The sequence below is a fragment of the Triturus cristatus genome, chromosome 8 (genome assembly GCF_964204655.1).
Source record: "Triturus cristatus chromosome 8, aTriCri1.1, whole genome shotgun sequence".
NCBI classification, from domain to species: domain Eukaryota; kingdom Metazoa; phylum Chordata; class Amphibia; order Caudata; family Salamandridae; genus Triturus; species Triturus cristatus.
This window is the reverse complement of record NC_140591.1, coordinates 969122869-969142770: the sequence shown is the minus strand read 5'-3', so window position 1 is coordinate 969142770 and position 19902 is coordinate 969122869. Positions and strand designations below refer to the sequence as shown.

At 44.7% G+C, this 19902-nt stretch overlaps 1 protein-coding gene across 2 annotated transcripts in view; it reads left to right on the top strand.

Moving 5' to 3' along the window:
- OFD1 (OFD1 centriole and centriolar satellite protein) overlaps positions 1 to 14803 on the top strand; it is a 449276-nt gene extending 434473 nt beyond the window's left edge. For both annotated transcript variants that reach the window (XM_085622492.1, XM_085622491.1), the window contains exons 22-23: positions 9886 to 9953; positions 14417 to 14803. In XM_085622492.1, the coding sequence (XP_085478618.1) occupies positions 9886 to 9953; positions 14417 to 14462 (114 nt within the window). In that variant the 3' untranslated portion in view covers positions 14463 to 14803. The remainder of the gene's footprint in view (positions 1 to 9885; positions 9954 to 14416) is intronic.
- The last annotated feature ends 5099 nt before the right edge of the window (positions 14804 to 19902 follow it).

The following is a 19902-nucleotide window of genomic DNA, read 5'->3' as shown; positions in this document are numbered from 1 at the left end:
GAAGGCAGACTCAGCGCGACAGCGTTTTAAAGACAGTAGGGCTACCTCTAGACCACTAGGTTTGCAATCTCAGCCTGGGAGTTTTGGATACCGAAGATTTTGGGGCTTTGGGAAGGCTGCTCCATTTCAATTCTGGCAGCAGCAACAACAGAACCCACTGTATAGAACGTACAGAGGGAAGGGTAGAGGTCGTCTACGGTGATCTGCTCGCCAACAAGTCTCCTCCTCTTCTCCTGTTCCCCCAACTGGCTCTGCAGGAAAGCAGCTCTAGATCCCCCATCTTAGGGCATGTTGGTCCCGTTGGAGGTCGGGTGTCCCATTTTCTACAAAATTGGAAATCTGTTGCATCAGATCTTTGGGTTTTGAATCTTGTGGAAAATGGTTACGCCCTTCCTTTCTGGGAGTTTCCCCCTCCTTTCCCCCATCGCCATGGATGGTGTTCGGAGGATTATCTGTTGCTCCTGCAACAATAGGTTCTGTCCTTGCTACAGAAAGGTGTGATAGAGGTTGTTCCGGAGCAGGAAAGGAGTCAGAGATGCTACTCCCAGTATTTCCTGATCCCCAAAAAGGACAGGTGATTGAGACCCATCCTAGACCTCAGGATCTCAAATAGGAGAAATTCAAGCAGGAAGACTGGATGGTGTCGATTGATTTACAGGATGCGTACTTTCACATTCCCATCCTGGAGTCTCATCGGAAGTATCTCAGTTTTACAGTGGGGTCTCAAGACTACCAGTTTGCGGTCCTCCCGTTCGGTCTTGCATCCGCACCACGGGTCTTCACCAAGGTGATTGCGGTGGTGGCAGCACATCTCAGAAGGTCGGTGATTCCTGTTTTCATCTATCTGGACCACTGGCTGCTCAAGGCAAAGTCGCCAAAGATGGTGCTTCATCATCTGCAAGTAACAACACGGCTATTGTTCGACTTGGGTTTTTTGATAAATGTACCCAAATCTCACATGTGCCCTCTCAGCGCAACCTGTTCATAGGGGCAATACTGAACACTACTGTGAATTGTGCTTTCCCGCCGCCTCAGAGGATTCTAGACATCCAAGCTATGATTCCAATTTTTCAAGATGGAGCAGCTGTTCCAGTCCTGAAGGTTCTGCGCCTGCTCGGTCTGTTCGCTTCCTGCATACTGTTGGTCAACCATGCACGCTGGCACCGGAGGGCACTCCAGTGGTGCCACTTCAAGCAGTGGTTTCAACACAACAGGGATCTCAGGGAGGTGGTCAGAATCTCCGGAGACACTGCAGCGGAGCTGTTATGGTGGAGTGCTCCAGTCTTTAGGGATGCCGTTTCAACCTTCTCCGGTGGCCACAGTGAAAATGTCTACCTCCACTCTGGGTGGGGAGTTTATCTGGGGGATCTGGAGACCAAAGGCCTTTGGTCTCCAGAAGAAAGATTGTTTCATAACAATCTTCTAGAATTGCGGTCCATACGTTTGGCTCTCAAGGTCTTTCTTCTCTCCCTTCGCGTCACTAATTTCAGGTCCTGACGGACAACACTACCGCAATGTGGTACATAAACAAACAGGGAGCAGTAGGGTCATATCATCTCTGCAGAGAGGCTCTGCGACTCTGGTCCTGGGCTCAGGACCATCAGATTTGTGTAATTGCAAATCATCTGGCCAGGGTGCTGAATGTGCGTGCGAACAATCTCACTCGGCAATACTCTGCCAATCACGAGTGGCGTCCTCATCCGGATGTGGTCCAACACATTTTCAGGATGTGGGGGTTCCCTCGATTGGACTTGTTTGCCACTCACGAGAACATGCACTGCCCGTTGTTCTGCAGTCGCCAGTATCCGATGCAGGGAGAGATGGGGGGGGGGGCTCACTTCAGATAGTTTTGGGCTCACAGCTTCTTTAAGCATACCCTAGGGTTCTGAGGAAGATTCGCCAAGACCGGGCCCAAGTCCTATTGATCGCCCCGGATTGACCAAGAAGAGTGTAGGACACAGACCTCCTTCACCTCTCGTCACACCCTCTGCTCAGTCTCTCTCTTAGGGCAGACCTCCTCTTGCAGTTGCAGGAGAAGATTCTACACCCCCACCTCCAGAGTCTGCACCTTCATGCCTGGAGATTGAACGGGGCAACCTGAGTTCTTTCTCTCTCCCACTGGAAGTTGTGGATGTTATATTATCGGCCAGAAGACACTCCACCAAATCTGTCTGTTCTGGTAGGTGGGCCAAGTTTGCAGGCCCATTTGTCTGATATTCTGAGCTTCGCTCTTTCCTTGGCTCAATAGGGTTGAGCTGTAGCAACTGTTCAAGGGTACTTGTCTGCCTTACCGGCCTTTCTTTGCTTACCAGACCAACCCTCTTTATTTAAGTCTTCTATAGTCATGAGATCCATTAAGGGTCTCACTAACAGGTTTCCTCCCACTCCATTTATCGTGCCTCAGTGGGATTTAAATGTAGTTCTTACTTTCCTGATGGGGGTCCCCCTTTGAGCCTCTACATAGTTGTCCATTGAGGCTTCTGTTATTCACGACAATTTTTCTGATTGCGATTACCTCGGCCTGGAGGGTTAGTGAGCTACAGGCTCTTAGTCCTAAGCCTCCTTTCACCTCTATTCATGCAGATAAGATGGTTCTTATGACCAAAGCTGCTTTCCTGCCTAAGGTGGTCACTCCTTTCCACCTAGGCCAATCTATCACTCTATCAACTTTCTATCCTCCCCCTTTTAAGGAAGAGGGGACACTTCACCCCTGGACCCTAAGAGGGCGGTCAGCTTCTACCTGGACAGGTCTAAAGACTTCAGGCTGGACGACCAACTCTTCATTGGGTACAAGGGAAAATTGAAGGGCAAGGCTGTCCACAACCGACCACTGTCTAGGTGGATCATCCTCTGCATCAAGATCTGCTACACCTTGGCCAAGAAGGAGCCTCCTGAAGATATTCAAGCTCATTCCACCAGAGCTAAGTCTTCTTCTTAGACTTTGGATAGATGTGTCCCTGTTGTAGACATCTGCAAGGTGCCAACTTGGGCCTCCCTCCACACTTTTGCAAAGCATTACTGCTTAGATTCAGAGGTAAGGAGGGACGGCCACTTTGCACGTTCTGTGCTTCAGGATGTTTTGGTATAGGTCGGCAGACTGCTTGGGGATTCAATTCAAAAGGTGAGGAATCCACAGACAGATGTATCCATCGGAAGAACAAGCTACTTACCTTTGGTAGCACTTTATCTGATGGATACAGTATCTAACTGTGGATTTCTCACTGACCCACCCGCCTCCACGTTGTCTGCCTACTTATACTGAAAATAATTTTGGGTATGGCATTCTTGTATTTCATTGTCATTTGAAATTATATGATGCTTGTCGCTAGGAAAGGTGTATAGTTTAGAGTTTCCTTTCTTCTTTGAATCGGATACTGTGTATATTTGTGCATATGTTGTATACTGTGTATACTTGTGCAATGTTGTCGTATCACCCGTTCGCCTCAAAGGCACAGAAAAAATGGGTGGGACTGATGTCAGCACACTGACGAGGTCTTCCTATGGCTCCGATGACTTTACGCGGAGTATCGAGCAGAGCCGTGCCGTTGTGACGTTCTTGTCGATGTAGGAGAGCTATGAAAAATGTTTCTGTGGAATGCTGTGCAAGGGGTAATTCAGAAGGTGAGGAATCCACAGGCAGATACTGTATCCACCAGAAAAAGCGTTACCGAAGGTAAGTAAATGGATTCCACAAACCTCATCGTTTAAATTGTCTCTCATTTCGAAGTGCTGCATTTACAAACAGCAGGCATCTTGCACCCAGTGGCCTGTATACACGGTGCCATATTTATGACAGAAAATGTATAGCCATTTGTTTAAATAGGTGGAATTTAAAGTGCAGAAACATGCGTCAAAAATATTAAGACATAATAGGCTCAATTGAAAGTGGGAAAAAACATCAACTCGATGTTTCATAGAAATATTTTTATCCACTTTAAATTTCTCCCATTTGAAAATAGATGGCGGTATTTTTATTTTATAAATATGCACGGTGTCTACTGGGAGCAAGAAGCCTGTTGTTTGTAAATGCAACACATTGAAATGGGCTACAATTAAAATGAAGTTTTAACTTAATCATTAAATTAACTTTTCATTGAATTTTCTCCCATTTTAAAAGCATTCAGAAACATAAATGTGTTCTAATGCTCCAATATTGAGTTGACAAGGACTTTTATTTAAGATTTAAATACCTCAGTGCTTCAGTTCTTCACCTCTGTGCCGTGTCATAAATCTGACTCCAGAATTGCTTAATATAAAGCCCTGCTAGCTGCACCCTGAAGATAATAAAACAAGCATTAAAAATGCAATAGGTCTCGGTTTTAATTAAGTTAAAGCCATTTGCTTTGCTAATGGTATTGTATAGCAAAGCAAATGGCTTTAACTTAATGAAAGGCGAGACCTATTGCATTTTTAATGCTTGTTTAGTAACAGGTCTCCATCTGCGAAAACCTTTGAGGCATTAAACGGAGGTGGTAACACTACACCAACAGGGTACTGCATAATGTTTGCAGGACATATCCACAGCAATGCGAGGCCAGTAGGCACAAAGAGCACCCAGGCAAACTTAGCTACAGAACAATGCACGAACTATGTAGCGCACATTAATTTTCCGCATTGGTGAGAAATGTATGCATGCCTGCCCTTATCTAAGTGAGCGAGCTTTGGGGTCAAGCAGTGCAGTCACACAACCTGCAGTTCAAAACCCCATACCCAGCTGCCAAGGAGCGCCGTACCACGTCCCTGGTTGGGCGTGCGGAGGTGGGAGCCAGTAAATGAAGAGCCACTTTCCTTTTGTTGAAAAAGGGCAACTGTTTAGTGTGTCGGAAAGCTCCCCATCCTATCTCTATTACGCGCGGCGCTGAAGAGACTCCAAAATGAGCGAAGCGATCTACGCACTTCCACAGCATTATAGTGATCAAAAGTCAGCGCAAAACTTGCCATTCTGGAAGCGCTCCGGCAATCAGCCTTTCAAAGACGCCGTGCTGCGGGCCTACAAACTTCACGTCACAGTACTAAATGCTAAAAATTTATACGGAAAAAGTGTTCTATTGCAAATAACTTTAAAGGAAGATTGACCTTATCAAAATGAGTACAAACAGTAAAAGAGTAAGCTTGTCAAGCTGGAAATTGATTTATCAAACCCAGGTGGCAGGTTTTAGGACAGTGGAGTGATGTGACAGTCCTGTCCAGCTTAGGCCAAAACTTCACCAGCAAAAATATTGTTTATTTATTTGAAATGTTATAAGGCATACATGCCTGCGGTTACTTCAAATCACTTATGGGGTAATAAATACAACAGGATGGTGGAATTCCGAACTTAGTGACCATACACAGGGGTATTACTGTGTCCATAATTATTTGGCTGTGACTCCTGCACCATGTAGAGTTCAGTTAAAGGCAAGTCTGAATGGGTTGGTTTTCAGGAGATTTTTTGAATGAAGTTGGGTTTTGCTCTCCCATTTAGGCTGAGGGAAATCCATAGTGTAGGTCTTTCTACTTCCCGTGATGTGAGCGTTTCTCCCTATCGAAAGATCATTGGTGAATCTGATAAGCTAACAATGAGTAACGGGCTCTGATTGGGTCTCAGTGAGGAGGCATTTTCTGCAGGTATAGAAGATCTTAGACCAAGCATGCCCCGTGGGCAAGTCTTTACATTGGCCCTGGCGCTGATTAGGAGCCAGTGGATTTTTGTGAGGATAAGTCTCCTGTCTTCTCGTTCATAAAAGTTGCAGCACAGTTTGGCTAACTGGTTCTGTGGTCTTTGGAGTCTGGCAGTGAGTTTTTGGAAGGCCTGAAAAGGGTATATGTTAGTAGTTGAGGCATGCTCGGATGAGGCTGGTTGTCAGCTTAATTCTGGGGTCAGTAAGGAGGAATGAGAGGGTTATTCTAGGGAGATGCAAGTGGGAACACTTTTGTACAGCGCTGATTTGGAGAATAAAAAGAAATCGCCAATTTGCTTACTTCTTCCACAGAGGCCTCCTTTATTTCTTCAGCACCTGCAGATTTTTTTTAAAAGACTACAGGACAATGACAGTGAGACATGTTATGTACAAAAAGTCACTGCATTGAACGCTGTATGTGAAAGAAGTTATGGATGCAGTATAGAACATTGAAAACCAATATATGCAACAGGCAAGGAAGCTGTATTACATTTATTTTATCCACTACTTTCTGTTCATGACTGCACAAGGAAGATTTCATGCCAAGGTACATCAATGATGACATCACCAAGTCGGTGGTACCTTGATGAGTAAGATCTCACTGCAGTGCAAAGGGCTAGTGACCGAGGAATGCATCGGAACCCACTGCCATACGTAGGGACTCTATAGGATGTGAAGGGCGTGAGGCGCTCTCCCTAAACCCTAACTGGGCCCGTGGCTTCTGAAACCGCCCGATTTCCAAAGATGGGGGTAAAGAACGTTTGTGGGCATTTCCTAGTACAGATGTGAGCTGTTCCGAGGCAGCCTCCTGCACCCATAGTAGGATTCCCAGACAGCAGACTCTCTTCAGCGCTATATAGAGCTTGGATGTCAGTCTCCATGTCAGGACAGCTCTGAGGTGCTTAGATGTCAGGCTCTCATAGAGGTGGTTACCCGGTCAGACTGCAGTTTCCCAGTACTGCTGTAAGGTACTTCAAGGTGCTCGCATGACAGTCCGCTGCCTACATTTACGAATGTAAACTGCTCTGATGGCAGCTTTCCCGTTCAGCTGTTGAACACCTTTCCAGAGCAGTCTCCGGGTCCCATCAGGAGCGTTCGAAGGATAGCGGTTCAGTCCTGCTATAACCAGGTGCTAATACTCGCTTTACGCCTCTCAGAGGGCAGCCTCCAGGCACAAGCTATACGGAACCAAGAGTGAGGGAGGGCAGAGGGCTATCTCTGCAAAAAGGGTAAGCGCTCTACAAAATCTACAGTATAATGCGACAGCAAAGCTAATTAATTTCAAAACAACCAGAGTCTCCGGATACCAGCGATGAAGCCAGCGACGGAAGATGAGAGGTCCCTTGTGTGACAAAAGGCAAGTTGGTACAAACGCCCAGCTCGAAGCACCAACCTTGCTGCTTCTCACAGGCCGCGGTGCGCAACCCGGTCCAGGGGGACCCTTCTGAGATGCAGCTCTTTATTCGGAGCGACAGAAGAGGCTCGGGCAAGTGAGCTCATCTGTAGGCATGCAACTGCGTCACCTGTTGGGTCTGTGAGGAACGGCAGCAAGACACTCCAAGTCCGAAAAGAAAGCTGCCCCAGGGGACAGATGCAAGAAAGCGGACCACGCATGCAACTTACAAAACAACGAAGTATTTGTACGTGTCTGTAATTAACAAGCGTGGCCCGTCATGGGAGGGACAGATGTGCACGCGGGACTGCCTTTACTGGCGGCGGAAAAAAAAGTCCCCAGTGTATCACGCCGCCAGTAAATCATCCAATCCCCGCGTGCACATCTTTTGTCTCGTTTGTCTCCCCGCGTGCACGCTGGAATCGTATCGATTCCAAAAGGCCTCTGCTTGGCAAAGCAGTGTATGCGCTGCTTTCGCCAGGCCGAGACCTAAAAATAAACACAGCCTTCCCTTAACGTTACAAGGAAAATATGAACCTGCTTGTATTTAAAATTGAACTCAAGGCTATGAGCTACTCTGAAGGTGTGTGTGAACTACTGGTAGTTTGCGATCAACTGGTTGGAGACACCTGATCGACAGGCACGAGAAGTTGCAGCTTTTTCCACACCTATTACTGCTCGGCTGATTACTCCTCTGCGTTCAAAAATATTTTGGCATCGAGGTCCTAGGATTCGGTTATTTGCAGCTTCCAAAGAGAAGCTAGAAAACCATAAGAATATAGAAAGACAAGCACTCAAGCATGACGCACTGTGAAACGGAAGCCCTTCATTCACTTCTCAAACAAGGGCACCCAGCAGTTTCAAGCCACAACAAGGGATATTGTTTGCTATATACTATTGCAAAGGTCAGGGCTGGTTTACGATTAAAGTTCATCTAGCCGTAGTAGGAGCCTATAGACAAATTCAGTTTATTTTTTAAAATTCCTGTAATTAAACCTGTAATGAAAGGCCTTAAGAACCATTCTGCATTGAGCTCCATCTACTCCATTATGGGCAAACCTTGTTCTTGTAAGGTTAATGGGCCTGCCGTTCAAATCACTGCACTTAAGTCTGGTACAATTTTTTTCTTTCAAAAAGGCTTTACTCGTTGAAGTTAAGTTCCTTCATAGGGTTAATGAACTGGAAGCCTTAGCATCTTAGGAACACTTTCTTCAAGTACACACAGATGGGGTGGTTCTCAGAACTAGCACTCCATTCCTTCCTAAAGTAGTCTCACTATTTCATCCCAGTCAGACTACTGACCTACAGTTTTTTAATATCCACAATTGGTAGGAGAAAGGGCACTACCGTAACTTGATTTTGAAAGACCTTGAAAATCTGCTAATCACACAAAAACTGTTCGAAAGACTAAGTAACTGTTTTTTGTTTTTGCATAATCTGATCTAGCCAAACCAATTTTAACCTAGCATTTCTAGGTGGTGTATGTAATACGTGCATTCAGCAATGTTAAGCTAAAGAAAAATGTATATTGCCCTCTTTTCCAAAGGCGCAACCCTCTCAAAATAGGAGCCACTATGGCATTTACAGGTAACACACCATTAATGTATATATATTTAAAACTGTATTAAAAAGATCATTTAAAATATCTCCCATTCTTACTAGCAAGGCAGCCCTTTAACAGAAAGACACTTTTTTTTTAGTATGTGCATATCATTTTATCTGCAGCTATACATGCTGCAAATGGCAAACTTTACTTACCTGTAACAACCGGTTTGCATCCTGTAGTGTTGCAGATTCTACCCATCCTGCCTCCCTGGGTGCAAGTTCAAATAACATGTAATTAACATAATAAAGTGCATTACATACAATTCCAGTCCACAAACATTGTATTGCTTAGCTTACCCACTCTTACCCATTGGGGAAAAGCATGATCTGAGTTGGGTATTTGCCCTGGGACATTGTGGGTTTCAGTGGGAAATATTGGAAGTCACCTCAAAACCTAAACCGCTTCTTTGAAGAAAAACAACTTCTAATGAGCCAAGCCCAATGCTAGATTGCAGGAGTGTGCAAAGTTTGGGAATCTACATCACTACAGCCTGCACACCAATTGTCAGGTAAGTATTGTTTTCCTTATGAGTATATTCTGTTGATGAACTTGAATGCTTTTTCATAGGGATAAATGTAGCCTACATACTGGCCCTTCCTTTCTTCCTAGGGTTGTATATTATTTCCACTTCAACCAATCTGTGCATTTGTCAGAGACTTTTGCTAATTCTAGACTGCCAGTTAAGCAACCTTTACATATAATAGAAATTCACCGATTTCTCCGGCATTGTATAGTCGAAGAGAAACATTTCTTATGCTTAAAACTGTTGTGCTTTATAGACAAATGTAGTCCTATGTCAATTTAGAATTTATTTAGAAATATGCTTATAAATGTTTGTGCTGTCAGAATGTTAACTGACCTCATTGGGGAAAGACGGAGTACAGGTCTTACTGTGACTTTTTTCAGTGTTTTGACTGGTCTAGAATTTGTTTTCCAAGGATATTGATGCAAGTTGGTCATTAAAATGTGTGTGTAGACTAACCTAGTCTCCAGTATTTGTAAGATTTTGTTTCTAGTGAGTTTCCAGGATTGCAGAAGAACTAGCATTGCTGTTAACCATCAAACTTTAATTCCATAATACAAAGTCACTCTAATTATGGCAGTTTGAACTGCTCGGAAATATCAATAGGAAGTGCAGTTGTCATTTTATGTTCTCACTCAGTCTGCACATCAGTGAGAAAACGTTAGTGCCCTGAACTAAAATATTTATTGTGATTTGCTTTCAGAGTTCCAGGAAAGATGTACCTGAAGACACCTTAGTAACAGACAGGCCATCTGATGAAAAAGATGACAGGTAAGGTCTATTGATAATTATTATTCATAAGCATTGTTGCTAGTGAAAGCCAGTTTCTGCATATATTGTTTAGGCTGGTTAATTATGTGTGGTGTGTATTGATGTATAGAAGAAACACTACCCATTATCAAGAGGCAAGTCATACAGTTGTTAGTACTAATATCAAGTGAGTTCACCCCAGAGATGTGCTCCTCACTGACAATTATCCACTTTTTAAGCTTCAGTTCCACTCTTAGGAATTATTCTCTCAAGGTTAATGTCCTAATCCAAATAAAATGTAATTTTTTTTGCTTAAACAATTCATTCTTATGGAGGTTACAATAATCAATAGCATTTACATCCATTTTTTGAGGTTTTCTTGCATTGAGACGTAATAGCACCTGTGTGAGTAGCTGTACTAGACGCATTTCCATGTTGTAGTAAATGGCTGCTTAGGATAAAATTTCTGCTTTTTTGTCTGCGGGTTATGGTGGGTGCTTTGTTTTCTCAACACTGTCAATAAGTTGTATTTCAGATACTATTCCATCTGCACATTTATCTTTCATAAAATCCAAATCACAGGCCGGGACACTAAAAACTTTAAATGATGCCATGGCACCTCTTATGTGACAGCATGTTCAAATATTGCTGCGCGATGCCAGTTGGCTGTGACAAAACCCTTCATTATAAACATCACCTCCCCACCTGTGTCCTTTCAGCTTCCTTTTCCACTCAGGTGGTGAGACTACAGAATACATGGGAGGGATTTCCATCAGGTCCAATGATCATACAAGCTCCATTTACATGTACTTTTTTCTTATATTTCTTCTATATCTAGTTTATGATCATTATAAATAAGTGACCATAGTGGTTGAACCACCAAGCGCAAGAAGGGGATGCCAAAACACATGGTGCTTTGGTGTTAGTCAAGATATTTAAAAGTGTGATGGTTGTTTGTACATTACCACAAGGACAGGGAGATGACTCCCAAGGCGAGCAGCCTGGCCTCAGAGTAATAGACTTGATCCTCCTGTGGAGGGCCCTGTCCTTCCTTCAGAGTTGTTCAGCTAGATATGCTCTAAAAACCCTAACAGAACAGGCCTAGGTCCCATAACAAATTCCACTTTTTTAAGATCAGTAGTAACTCAAATGAGAAAAAAGTTTGCAATTGTAAACCCCGTGTTTTTTCCCATTGTGGAGCCAGGTCTGTAGTGCTGACGGAAGGACAAATTCAAAGTACTAACACTGGGCCAAGTTCTGTCTGCCCTGGATCTGGGCAACTGGATGATAGCCTTGGACATTCAGGATGCATACTTTCATGTGCCCATCGTGCAGTTCCACAGACATTACCTGTTGATCAAGTTTTGTCAGGGGCATTTTCAGTTTCCTGTGTTCCCCTTTGTCCTTACCAGCGCCCCCAAGGTGTTCACGAAAACGATGGTGGTGGTTGCTGCCTATCTTCAAAGGATGGGGGGATACCGGTTTTCTCCTACCTTAACAACACCTGACTCCTGGAGGCGATACAGTCCTTCTGAACCAAACGCCAATTGGCCTCTAGAGGTTCTTTGATGCGCTTGCTAGCTACTATAGATCCAACAACGTGAAAAAAAACATAATGAAGGCAATAATAATCTCCTGTAAACTGAAAGAAGGGGTCAAGACTCATGAAGGGGAAGGCCATTGAAGTGGTGGATGCCTATAAATGTCTGGGAGTGTGGCTGGACAATAGAGGCCGTTAGGCTCCACACATTAATGCCCAACAGGGGGCAGCAAATTCCCTAGAATAGGCTTTTCGCAAGCCTCAAAAATCACTGAAGAACCCAGATCTATCCCCTCTTCTGAAGGTGATGGGATGCAAACTCCTCCCCACCATCAAGTATGGGGCTATGGCACTCAGAGACAAAATGGCCAATTGGCTGGGTATGTTGCACAGTCTTCCTGTTACTGAAGAGACTTCGCGCTCCCAAATTGCACATCCCATGCTCAAATTCTGCAAGAGTTTGGTCTAACTTTGCAGCACTGGATCATCAAGGCGGTGTTTTTAGCCTACAGCGGTAAAGTAAGCAAAGAGTCACACGCTGAAGAGTACTATCTGGAAAGAGGCAACGAACCCGGCAACAAATTGGCACAAGTACTTGAACCGCGCTCTTGAGGCACTCTAGGTAACTGACATTTGGGCTAGCAAATTGTCTTACTGAGGGATGGCCTTAAGTTTATACGGCACAAGACACACAATTGATGGACAGAATGCAGAACAAATCAAAACATTCACCCCCAGTCAAGAGATCTGGGTTAAATCCATCATTATTTTGCTCACCATGCCACCCCAGTTTAGACCTGGCACAGGGTCAAGACTGATTTGCATATGGCTGGGTCCAAACTGGAATGGCATGGTGAGCAAAACAACGATGGATCTAGGCCCAGATCTCTGTACTGGGGGGAATGTATGACATTGTTCTGCATTCTGTCCATCAATAGTTCTTTTTGCATTTGTCACCCCGAGTGGGACGGGTATGCTCAGACGTGAGTCCTGTACTCTCCATGCCACTGGAATCAAGCTATCTTGGCTGAAGAGGGGTGAAACCCCGAAACCGGTCCTAGGATGCTTGTTTCCAGTCCAGGGAGGACCTGGCCTGGCAGTTCGGGCTGGACTGTTCCCATTGGGCACAGGGTTAAGACTGATTTGCATATGGCTGGGTCCAAACTGGAATGGCATGGTGAGTAAAAAAACGATCGATTTAGGCTCAGATCTCTGTACTGGTGTGAATGTATGACATTGTTCTGCATTCTGTCCATCAATAGTTCTTTTTGCTTAAGTTTATACGGACCAGGAACCCACCCGTCTTACCTTTCCTTGCCTCTGGATTTGAGTATGAAACGTCAGCTCATGGGCTTGCGATTTGGATGCCCCCTTTGAAATCCTACGGACACAGGGTCTTGGATGACTCTGACAGACAATGTCGCCTCTGTGCAGTCATTAACATGTGTACTCTGCATTTGTGACAGATTGCTCCCAATAAGGAAGTTCTGCCTTCGGCCAGTATGGTGCATTCTAAATGTCACACGTCTAGATGCCATAGAAGCCTTGCTTGAGAGGTTACTCACCCCGATTAGCTACAAAATGCAGCTGTACAGCTTGGGTTCCCCCAGGCCAAGGAACCTCCTCTATGCTGAGTCACTAACCCCTATAATGATTGACTTGCAAAGGTTGGGCAAGCCTGTCTACTAATCCGCCATACCTGACTGGGAATAAGAGTCGTAGGAGGATAAAGGGGAATCTTTTTGACTGCAGGGGAAAAGACCGCTGATCATTTCTAATACAACTATGCTTCTATAGTTGTTTTAAAACTTTTTAAATGTTTTATCCAATTGTGTACGTGTACCCGGATGTGAGGATTCCTAACTGCAATCATTTTAATTGACTGTACAAATAAAGTCTTATCTTCTTCCAAGCCATATTCCTTATTTCGGAAGGTGTATTGAAAAACATTGTTCTAATGAACCTATATTGAATGCTTATCTGTCACTCACAGAATTTGGTATGCCTGGGTATGTTCCTTTGGTTGGAGAGGAAAGAGTTACATTCTGATGGATACTTCTAACCGCACGTAACTCACCTTTATTATAATTATTATTAAGCATTTGTATAGCGCATAGCTACCCTCGGGCATCCCAGCGCTGGCGATATTTAGAATATTCCCTGGCACCATACTGGATCAGGAACATTTTTCAGTGCCAGTAACTGGTGTCATACAGCTCCGCTCGACCCTGTCCTGCCCTAGAAGTGATGACTGGAGTCACATATATGTGCCACCCAAGCATGCTGACCTAATTTCCTTTCTATCTGCGCCTTTCTATATGGATCCGGAGTTGGCTTCTAGCTTTTCATGTCTTGGATCGAATGTCCCTTTATGTAAGTATATTATATAACTAATTTTAGTAAATCAAGAGGTCTTGGCTAATGGCAGACCTAAAAAAAAAAAAACGCTGAGTTAGGAAGTCAATAGAAACTTAGTCTGCTCAGTGCATTTGGATCAGCGTTGTTTCTTAAGCGCATTTTATTTTTTTCAAATAATGGTCTTGTATTGATTTTGATAACTATTAATATGTGATTGGTAATTCTCACTTTCAAGACCAGAGTCATCGCGTGAAAATGTAAAATTACCTGAAACAAATGTTCTTTTTTGCTCTTCTATTGCAAAGTCATGATTTAAAAGCTCGCAAATCAAGAACAAAATCTGATAAAACTTTGCTGCGGTTTTGCCCTATTTTAAGCTGTAACTGTGTTAAAAAGATAAGCTGTGCAGCCTCTGTTTGATTAAGTATTACGTCATCACTATAGTTAAGGTCAGGATGGGAGGTTTCCTTCTTGTGGGACAATGGCCTTTTCCATTTAGAGCTCACACAATATGAATTCAACATTCTGGCAGATGGTTTGTGCAGTTTGACTCCTAACACCGTTGTTCTGTTTTCCCAACTTTTAGCATTGCCGCCATTTCTCGTGGCGAGACAGATGATGATTTCTGGTGAGCTACGGCTGGACAAGGGCATCAAGTTGTCATCAAAATAAAGTGCTTTTGTTGCACTAAAACTATGGAGTGCGTTTGTGTATCCTGTTTTTCCAAAAGAAGTGTTGCATTTATTTAAAATGCGTGATTGATGGATTATGTGATTATGTTGTCTTACATTAGCAAGGTGGCACGTGTAAATAACAACATAGTACAACGGTGTGTAATTTTAATTTGTATGTATTAAAGTTTCTATGAAATACAATTTTTTTCCCCCGTTTTAGTCATATTTGTTTTAGTGTAACACTTTTGGGTCAATAAAGCTCTACTTTTTGTACAAAAATAAAAGCACGTTTTACAGGGCGTTGTGTATATTTCATTCATTTAAATTAGCTCACGTATATCACTTGTTCCTTTTCAGAATTTGGCCATTTGAAAATTTGCAAAAACCTTAATGTCTTCAATTTTTCTGACTCTTGCAAAATCTATCTGAGAGTTAAATGTTTTGCTAGACATTTAAACAAACACCCTAAGCAGTTTTTGGCATCACATTCTGCATCTATTTCATTCTTGCCACAGATTTTTGTGGCGCCCAGGTAAAAAGCTACATGCGTGGCCCCACTTCATCTATTTATACCTACTGGTACCTGATTCAAAGTTTAAAAAAGTCCTCCAGAGAAAGAAAACAGGTAGTCTTAGTTTTTTTTATAGAACACATGGTGCTATATAGTCGCATTTTCATGTTACTTGCCTCCTTAATAATACATAATAAGAAAATAGCAGGCTTCCTTTTCAAATCTGTAAATAGATTTTAAAGCAGGGGTGTGCAGCCCCGTAAAGGTGTCAGCCTGGGGCAGAATACTGTCTCCTACAACCCCCCCCCCACATCCTGTGACGTCCATGATCAGTTTGCTCACAGACCTTTTGAAATTGTTTCATTTTGAGCCTCTTCTCTTTTCATTGTACCTAATATGCAGTCTCCTCGAGGCCGCATGTCCACACTGAATGTATTCAGCCATGCTGTCACTTACTAGTAAGGGCTCTGCATTTTAAACTTTCAAGGCAACCTCAGCCTAGCGCCGAGTTCTTGTGTGTAAAAGATTTTATTTGTAAGATATAATGCTAAGCATCTCTATTTCTTGTGTTTTACTAGATTGGGCTATGTAGGAGGCTTTGGTCCTATACAATGACCTAATTTCCCGTAAAATCCGGTACGGTTTTCATCCATTTTGAAGATGTTCTCTTCCTCTCTCCAACACCGTAAAACTATTATCTTGACTTTCTAAAATTAGCACTACTCCTCGGACTTCCTTAGGTTTGTTAGAACATATAACAAATATTATGGTATAATATACACTTAGCCCGCAGTCGTGGTAGAAAAGTTGAATTTCAGGTTACAGATTCTACAACAAACAGTGGCAAATGGTGCATGGGCTGTGTTCTTGCACTTAGCTGCTTTAAGAGTTTCTGGGGAAACTAATCACCGCAATGGCTTTTCGGACTGACACTTTATATCATATTCAAGGCTAGTTCCCCAGTTTCCAGTACTTGCTAAATACAGTTTGCAACAGTTCCAGCCTTGAGAACATGACATCAATACACCACAAGTTCTACTGCTGAGGTGTTAGCAACTCAGTCCCGGTGTTGGATGCTAGCATTCACAAGGACCATGAGCATTGTTCGTCAGAAACAGAGATGAAGCAAGCCTAGTAGCACACTTTACTTATTTACTAGATATGTGTGGAGACTGGGTATTAAGCATATCAGAAGATCTTGCAAGTACAAAAAATATTGTTTAAGAAGAGCAATGCAGTGCTCTGTTAGAATCTGAAGTTAACTGGGTCAAGGGCAGGTAATTGACTCAAAAGAAAAAATTCCCACCTTGTGTCTGCTAGTAGGAAAGATACTCCTCTTCCAGGGGATACTCATCAATAGTCATAAGCACTGAATAATCCCCGCCCACGTGCGGGAACCCGGAGCCTTTAGAAATATATGTGTGTACTTGGGCCCACAAGTGTGTATATATATATATATATATATATATATATATATTTTTTAACCAATGTGCCTTGCGCATGGGAGGTCACTCGACATTGCTTCGCTGTAGAATGCAGCATGCCGTCTTGTTTCCCTTAAAATTGTATTCTATGCCGACGCGTTTCAGGATATCAAATCCCTTCTTCATGGGCAGCAAACAAGCAACTGAGGCTCTCGTGGTGATGTTTCCTTTTAATTGCTTCATTAGTATGACCGCCCCCAGTGGGCGTGTTATCAATTGCCTTCTGGGACATTGAGTCCTACCATACGAGAGAAACTGTTCCTTTGGTAAGGTCAGGTACATAGTTTGCAATAACAATCCTTCTTAACCTTGGTAGGTGGAACGAAGATTGCAGGCTTGATTTGCATATGAAGCGCTGTACTGTCAAAGCCCTGAGAGTTCAGAACTGCAGTCTCACAAGCTGGTTTGCACGTCTCCCCCAGCCTGTGATGGTGCTCCTCCCCACGGCTGGCCGCTGTGTAAAATCTTTTAACCAATGTGCCTTGCGCATGGGAGGTCACTCGACATTGCTTCGCTGTAGAATGCAGCATGCCGTCTTGTTTCCCTTAAAATTGTATTCTATGCCGACGCGTTTCAGGATATCAAATCCCTTCTTCATGGGCAGCAAACAAGCAACTGAGGCTCTCGTGGTGATGTTTCCTTTTAATTGCTTCATTAGTATGACCGCCCCCAGTGGGCGTGTTATCAATTGCCTTCTGGGACATTGAGTCCTACCATACGAGAGAAACTGTTCCTTTGGTAAGGTCAGGTACATAGTTTGCAATAACAATCCTTCTTAACCTTGGTAGGTGGAACGAAGATTGCAGGCTTGATTTGCATATGAAGCGCTGTACTGTCAAAGCCCTGAGAGTTCAGAACTGCAGTCTCACAAGCTGGTTTGCACGTCTCCCCCAGCCTGTGATGGTGCTCCTCCCCACGGCTGGCCGCCGTGTAAAATCTTTTAACCAATGTGCCTTGCGCATGGGAGGTCACTCGACATTGCTTCGCTGTAGAATGCAGCATGCCGTCTTGTTTCCCTTAAAATTGTATTCTATGCCGACGCGTTTCAGGATATCAAATCCCTTCTTCATGGGCAGCAAACAAGCAACTGAGGCTCTCGTGGTGATGTTTCCTTTTAATTGCTTCATTAGTATGACCGCCCCCAGTGGGCGTGTTATCAATTGCCTTCTGGGACATTGAGTCCTACCATACGAGAGAAACTGTTCCTTTGGTAAGGTCAGGTACATAGTTTAAGAAGGATTGTTATTGCAAACTATGTACCTGACCTTACCCCCCGGGGCTTTAATTTAATGTATGCGGGGGGCTCATGGCCCCCCGCAGCCCCGGGGACCGTCACCTTCCGGGGCATGTTTGTTTAGAACAAAAAAAAGTGTGGGGGGGTTGAGCCTCCCCCACACGCCCAGGGGACCGCCACCTCCCCGGGGCACTAATTATTTAAAATAGGGGTCCGTTACGGACCCCCAAGCCCCGGGGACCACCACCCCCCGGGGCTTAAAATTAAGTGGGAGGGGGGCCCCCCTCCTGGAGCCAAAGATGGCCCTGGGGACCGCCACCCCCCAGGGTCAGCTCCTGCAGTGTCCCGGGGTGCCCACCCCCGGGACACTGCTGTCTGCAATGGCAGGGCGGGAGCCTCGCGGCTCCCACCCTGCCATTGCAAACTGCTTTGCTTCATTGAAGCGAGAGCAGGGAAACCTGCTCTCGCTTCAATGAAGCAAAGACGATTGCTTTTCCACATGGGGAGCAGCATGTTAGCTGCTCCCCATGTGGAAAAGCAATGCCGGCTCCCGCAGGAAGCGGGGAGCCGGCTGGGACCGTGGGGGGCGTGGGACCCCCCACGGTCCCCAACGAGATGGCCAGGCTGCAGAGGATGGGGTCCCCGGGGCCAGTAGTGGCCCAGGAGGAGGGCCACGCGGCCCCCCTCCTAAAAAGAAATAATTCAAAAAACGGCCCCGGGGGATGGGGTCCCTGGGGCAAATTATGGCCTCGGGAGGGGGGCCATCCGGCCCCCTTCCCGATTTTTTTTTTAAATAAAAAAATACAAATTGGGGGCAGGCCCTGGGGGACAGGGCCCAAAAATGAGAAAAAGAAGGGGGGCTACACAGCCCCCCTTCTTAAAAAGAAATTTTTTTTTAAAAACGGGATCGGGGAGGAGGCCACGCCCCCTCCTTTCATCTCTCTGCAAACGCGCCCCTGGCGCGTTTGCAGAGGGGGAACAAATTCCCCTTCAATACTGGGGGTCCCTGGGGGCCAACTAGCCCACCAGGAACCTCCAGTATGCGCCAGGGGGCTGCGTTGCAGAGAGGTGTAATGAGGCCATGCCCCTTTTTACACCTCTGCAACGCAGCTCCCTGGCGCTTACTGGAGGTACCTAGTGGGTTAGTTGGCCGCCAGGGGACCTCAGGATTCAAGGGGACTTAATCTATCAACTTAAAATGTGCCACGGGGTGCATTTGCACAGTGGTGAAGGTAGGGGGCGGGGCCTGAGGTGAGATCTGTGCAAACACACACTGTGGCACGTTTTAAGTTGGGGAATTAATTCCTCTTCAATCCTGAGGGTCCCTGGGGACCAACTAGCCCACCAGGTACCTCCAGCAAGCGCCACGGAGCTGTGTTGCAGAGTGTTGTAAAAAGGGGCATGGCCTCTGAATACCTCTCTACAATGCAGCTCCCTGGCGCATACTGGAGGTACCTGGTGGGCTAGTTGGCCCCCATGGGACCTCAGGATTGAAGAGGAATTAATTCCCCAACTTAAAGCGCGCCACAGGGCGTGTTTGCACACGTCACCTCAGGCCCCTCCCCCTTCCTTCACCATTGTACAAATATTCCTCTGAAATCAGCCGAACTACGAATTCCGATTTACTTACCTGTAATAAGGAGAGAACCCAGTGCTGCATCTTTTAGCCCAGCACCGACCCTGAAAAGTAATTCTAAGCGTACTTACCAGTAACTTGTATTTCCTTCCATAGGAATCCATTGTGTGGTTTTCACCAGAAAATGTTCTAAGTGTCCATTTTTGAAACGTACAAATATTCCTCTAAATCAGCCGAACTACGAATTCCGATTTACTCACCTGTTATCAGGAGAGAACCCAGGGCTGCATCTTTTAGCCCAGCACTGACCCTGAAAAGTAATTCTAAGCGTACTTACCAGTAACTTGTATTTCCTTCCATAGGAATCCATTGTGTGGTTTTCACCAGAAAAGGTTCCAATTGTCTATTTTCACAAACTAAAAATATTCCCAAAAATCGTTTGTATGACTTAAACACATTCTTTCAACTGTTTACAGGAGGTTGGCCAGTGCTGGATCCAGGATCCACCACTGAGTAAGAAAAAGTAACGATAACACTACTTACCTGCTAAGTGAATTTTCTGCCATAGGATAACATTGGTGATTCTATGGGAA